The sequence below is a fragment of the Papaver somniferum genome, chromosome 9 (genome assembly GCF_003573695.1).
Source record: "Papaver somniferum cultivar HN1 chromosome 9, ASM357369v1, whole genome shotgun sequence".
In the NCBI taxonomy this organism is placed as follows: Eukaryota; Viridiplantae; Streptophyta; class Magnoliopsida; order Ranunculales; family Papaveraceae; genus Papaver; species Papaver somniferum.
In genome coordinates, this window is record NC_039366.1 from 28069536 (window position 1) to 28073590 (window position 4055).

A 4055-nucleotide genomic window follows, 5' to 3' on the forward strand; every position below is an offset into this window, starting at 1 on the left:
CACAAGCTCTTGCAATAAAATATGTTTATTCAATATATATTTGAGCCACATAAATTTAAATGAACAGATGCTTATTCTACTCTTAATTCTCTCCTTCATACAAAAGTACAATTAGATTATGCGTTAATAATTAAGAGGAAATATACTTGTAATTCCTGAACCAGAATTAATTAAGATACAATACAATTTTTAATCTTGAATAAAGCTAATTAATCACCATAAAGGTTCCCATTCCGAACCCAGATTAGCGTCACCGAAGATTAACCCATCAAAATTGTTATCGGGAGATGAAGATTGATTACTAATAGTATTATTAACCATATAATCATCAATATCTTCCTGCAATTGCAAAGACGACAACGATGAAGTAGGCGATATGGTACTGGTTGTGGGTTGTTGTTGCTGCTGCTGCTGATATTGAGAATGTTGTTTCATTTCCATGCATAGTAGGCCTACAAAATGAGCTTGTTGACACCGCATGTTAACAATCTCTGCTTGAGATTTTGCTAATTGAGCTTGAAGATCACTAACTTGTTTATGAAGTTGACAAATTGTTCCGGCGCAACCGTAAACCGGATCTCTCATTCTCGAATTTGCTTCGTAAACCATACTACTGACTGCATCAACTCTTTGTGATTCAGGGAGTTCCTGATAAGAGAAATAAAAACCAAAGTTAAGATAACATTAAGGAAAAAGCTAGAGTAATTATCTATTGTTAATCACAATTTAGCTAATTCTAAATAATCTAAATAATTTTAGATAATTACCTGTAGCATTTTGGTGATATTGCTAGCACCAAAAACCCTATGAGCAGTAGTAAACTTCAAGGGTTCAGTTGGTGGAAAATAAGGAGCTAGTAAACATTTTTCACCACATCGTCGACGAAGGATTTTACAAGCAGCACAGGGAGTTATTACTACTTGAGGAAGAGATGGAGCTGATGATGGAGTAGGGATGTTGGTGGCAATGGAGGTATCAGTTGATGAACCCATTCTGACAAAAGAAAAGCACAGAGAGTTTTGGGGAGAGAATTTTAAGAGTGAGATACGTGCTTTGGTTTGTGGAGAGGGAGTGAACATATTTATACGGGAGTGCCCGTAGAGAAGTAGTAGGTTACTCCATTTTCCAACGATGGTGATGTCATATTTTTAGAGAGGAATGATGGTGTTGTTGCTACTTTAGGGTTGATGATCAATCAGCTCCATATGTCGGTTCTGTTTTTATTAGGCTCACCGCACATTATTTGCCCATTCTAAGCATTTGCTTCAATTTTCTTCTTCTCACAGGTGGTCAAGGTTTCCTTTTTCGTTCAAAGCAAAATGATGAAACTTCATTTAAAACCAGAAAATACAACTCTCAAATAGGAAAGAAGAGAATCCCAAATTGCAATACCTTTAGGCTATTTTTGAATCACGAGTCATGGTAGATTTTAAGTTGGCAACTTCTTTTTGCCAACCAAATAAATTTTTCCATTTTGGGTCTAACTAAATTTGGATCATGTGACAAGTTTTATGCAGTTTTTAAATCACATTTGCAGATTCCGGATCGCTAAGCAAGCTCCCAGCATTATTATTTCATGGCACAAATGAGACAGGACTAACTTCCTACCACCATGATGTATCTGGTTAGTAAAAGATAGAGACTTTAGTAGTTAGTACATCTATATCTCATTCATCGTCCCGGGGGTCCAATTATTTGTGTGCACAAATTTATTTGACATCTTCGTCTCGCCAATGCACATGAAATTCACGAAAACTAGAATCTACTAAGAAACTCGTCCGTGTCCTTTCTCCAACGATTCCACAAAGACAAATAAACTTGTAGACTTGATTGACTTCACTTGAAGTTTTTCATAAAACATTCATCTCTGACAACACTAAATGTTCCCGTATTTCCTTTGCCCTTAGAAAAGATATCACTTCGTAATCTTCACTATTATTATTATTATTTTATTTATTTTTTTCATTAACGGGAGATCGATGATTACATGAAACTAGTTGGAAGCCTAACAAGTTAGGCTCCAACGACATACTACTACATTAATTGAACAAGTTGTTGTGCTAGCCTACCAGGGGGCCTCATGGATAACCTTGTCAAGGGGAGCCGAAACGGCGGACTGGGGGGCGAGATTGTGGCACAAGGGGGGCAAGCTAACAACACCTTCCATGTTAATTCCTGCAATGTTACGCCATTGGGGACTCGAACCAGTGACCTCCTGGAGCGCATCGCCTTTGGGGAACGGGGTTGACCAGCTGAGCTAGGGCCCGTTATTATTATTATTATTATTATTGGAAGCCTAACAAGCTAAGCCCCAACGACATACTACTACATTAATTGAACAGATTGTTGTGCTAGCCTACCAGCGAGCCTCATGGGTAACCTACCCAAGGGAGCTGAAGAGGATGGAGGCTGAGATTTTGTCATAATGAGGGCAAGCTAACACTACCTTCGATGTTAATTCTTGCAATATTATTATTATTATTATTATTATTATTTAGTACATAATAAAAAGAAGGATCAATACATATCGGTGGAAACATTGGTAGAAGGTAACCGAGCAACAAGCTGGACCCCAACACCTTTCTGAATAACAATGGCTAATCTGTGAAAGAGAGAACTACTTATTTTGTAACTGACATTATGCCTGGCAAGACAGTTTCTCAACCGCTTAAGAAATAAGATAGTGTCTTCACCAAGTTCACTTAAAGTAGTGAATGCCAATACTTTGAAACCATAGCCATGTTATGTGCATTTGTCCAGATATTTGGTATTTTTGCGAGTGACAGCAGCATGGATAACATGACTTGGAGTGAAAGTACGAGTTCTAGCACTTATGAAAGGAGAAGCACCTGTGACATCAAAGTAATTAAACATATTTTCCATCTTCCCAATTGTAGACAAAAATATCAGCGGGCTTTAAGGCGTTAGCATTGTCGGAAAGAAATCCTAATGACACTTCTTTTCTTGCCACGACACTAGCTTTATAGCACATATCCGCCATAACGTCCCTCACCATATCATGCCGAAATTTGGGACCAACCTCGCTAGCACAATGTATAGCGTGATCCCCATAGACGTCTATAGGTCGTCCATAGATAGAACACAATCTGTCTTGAGCAAAAAATGGTATACCTAGTTTTTATTGAAGGACTACACTAAATTGTCTCGGCCCAGCTGAATGATTCAACCCACTAATAGAAATGGCCTTTAGAAAAACCATAGCATGTACCTTCCGATTACATTGCCACAAAATGGTTTCACGGTCATTCAAAGCAAAGTTGGAGGTAAGAGTATCATTCACAACACCAAAGTAGATGGTTGCCAGAGACTTCATATAATGGGAGACATCATCTTTGATGTTGAAGTTGGAACTAGAAAGCCCACAAGCTTATAAAAATAACTGCATAGCATGTTCAAACTTGTGACAAGGGTCCGAAGAAGATGGAAACTTCAGGAGGCTGTTCTGCAGGTACTGAGTTTGGGCCAATTTGAAATTATCAGTGTTGGAGTCTTAATTTGTACTAACATTTGTCTTAATTTGAAATTATTATTATTATTCATCACTAATTTGGAGTCTTAATTTGTACTAACATTTCACTCCTTCAAAATAATTGGGACCCAATTTGAAATTATCAGTGTTGTCCGGTCAAATCCCTCACCAGAATAGAACCCGACTTTTAATATTCAAGAGAGAACCCATTTTATTTCTAGTCATTTTATTTTGTTTCTACGCTAAGTCTCACTATTGCCGAAAGAATATGTCTAATCCATTCCCCATTCTATTTTTATGCTAAATCTCACTATTGTCTAGAGAGAACCCTACATTAAAATGTCTAATCTAATGAAAATTTCCTCAACAAACGTTACTAAGAACCATTTGAAGAATTTAGGATACCTCGTAAGTCAAAATTATGACATGATATCATACGGTAATCCATTGACACTTAAAACTAGGGTCCGCATTGCCGTATTTGGATGCCACTTTTACGTGAATGAAGTTCTCCAACAAACTGGATCCAAGAGTGATGATGCACCAGAAATTCACGTTGTAACAG

General features: G+C 37.5%; 1 protein-coding gene across 1 annotated transcript; it reads right to left on the minus strand.

Annotated features, from left to right (window-relative positions):
* Positions 1-213: 213 nt before the first annotated feature.
* On the minus strand, positions 214-1005 carry LOC113311655 (LOB domain-containing protein 1-like). Its single transcript, XM_026560463.1, has 2 exons — positions 768-1005; positions 214-648 (listed from the first exon to the last, which is right to left on the minus strand). The coding sequence occupies exons 1-2, from the start codon at positions 990-992 to the stop codon at positions 214-216; spliced, it is 660 nt and encodes a 219-aa protein (XP_026416248.1). The 5' UTR covers positions 993-1005.
* Positions 1006-4055: the final 3050 nt, after the last annotated feature.

Bases quoted from the DNA above. Each gene is read 5' to 3' on its own strand.
- LOC113311655 (XM_026560463.1), bottom strand. From the start codon at position 992: ATGGGTTCATCAACTGATACCTCCATTGCCACCAACATCCCTACTCCA. The intron at 649-767 runs GTAATTATCTAA...TTCTCTTATCAG, and splicing joins ATATCACCAAAATGCTACAG to GAACTCCCTGAATCACAAAG.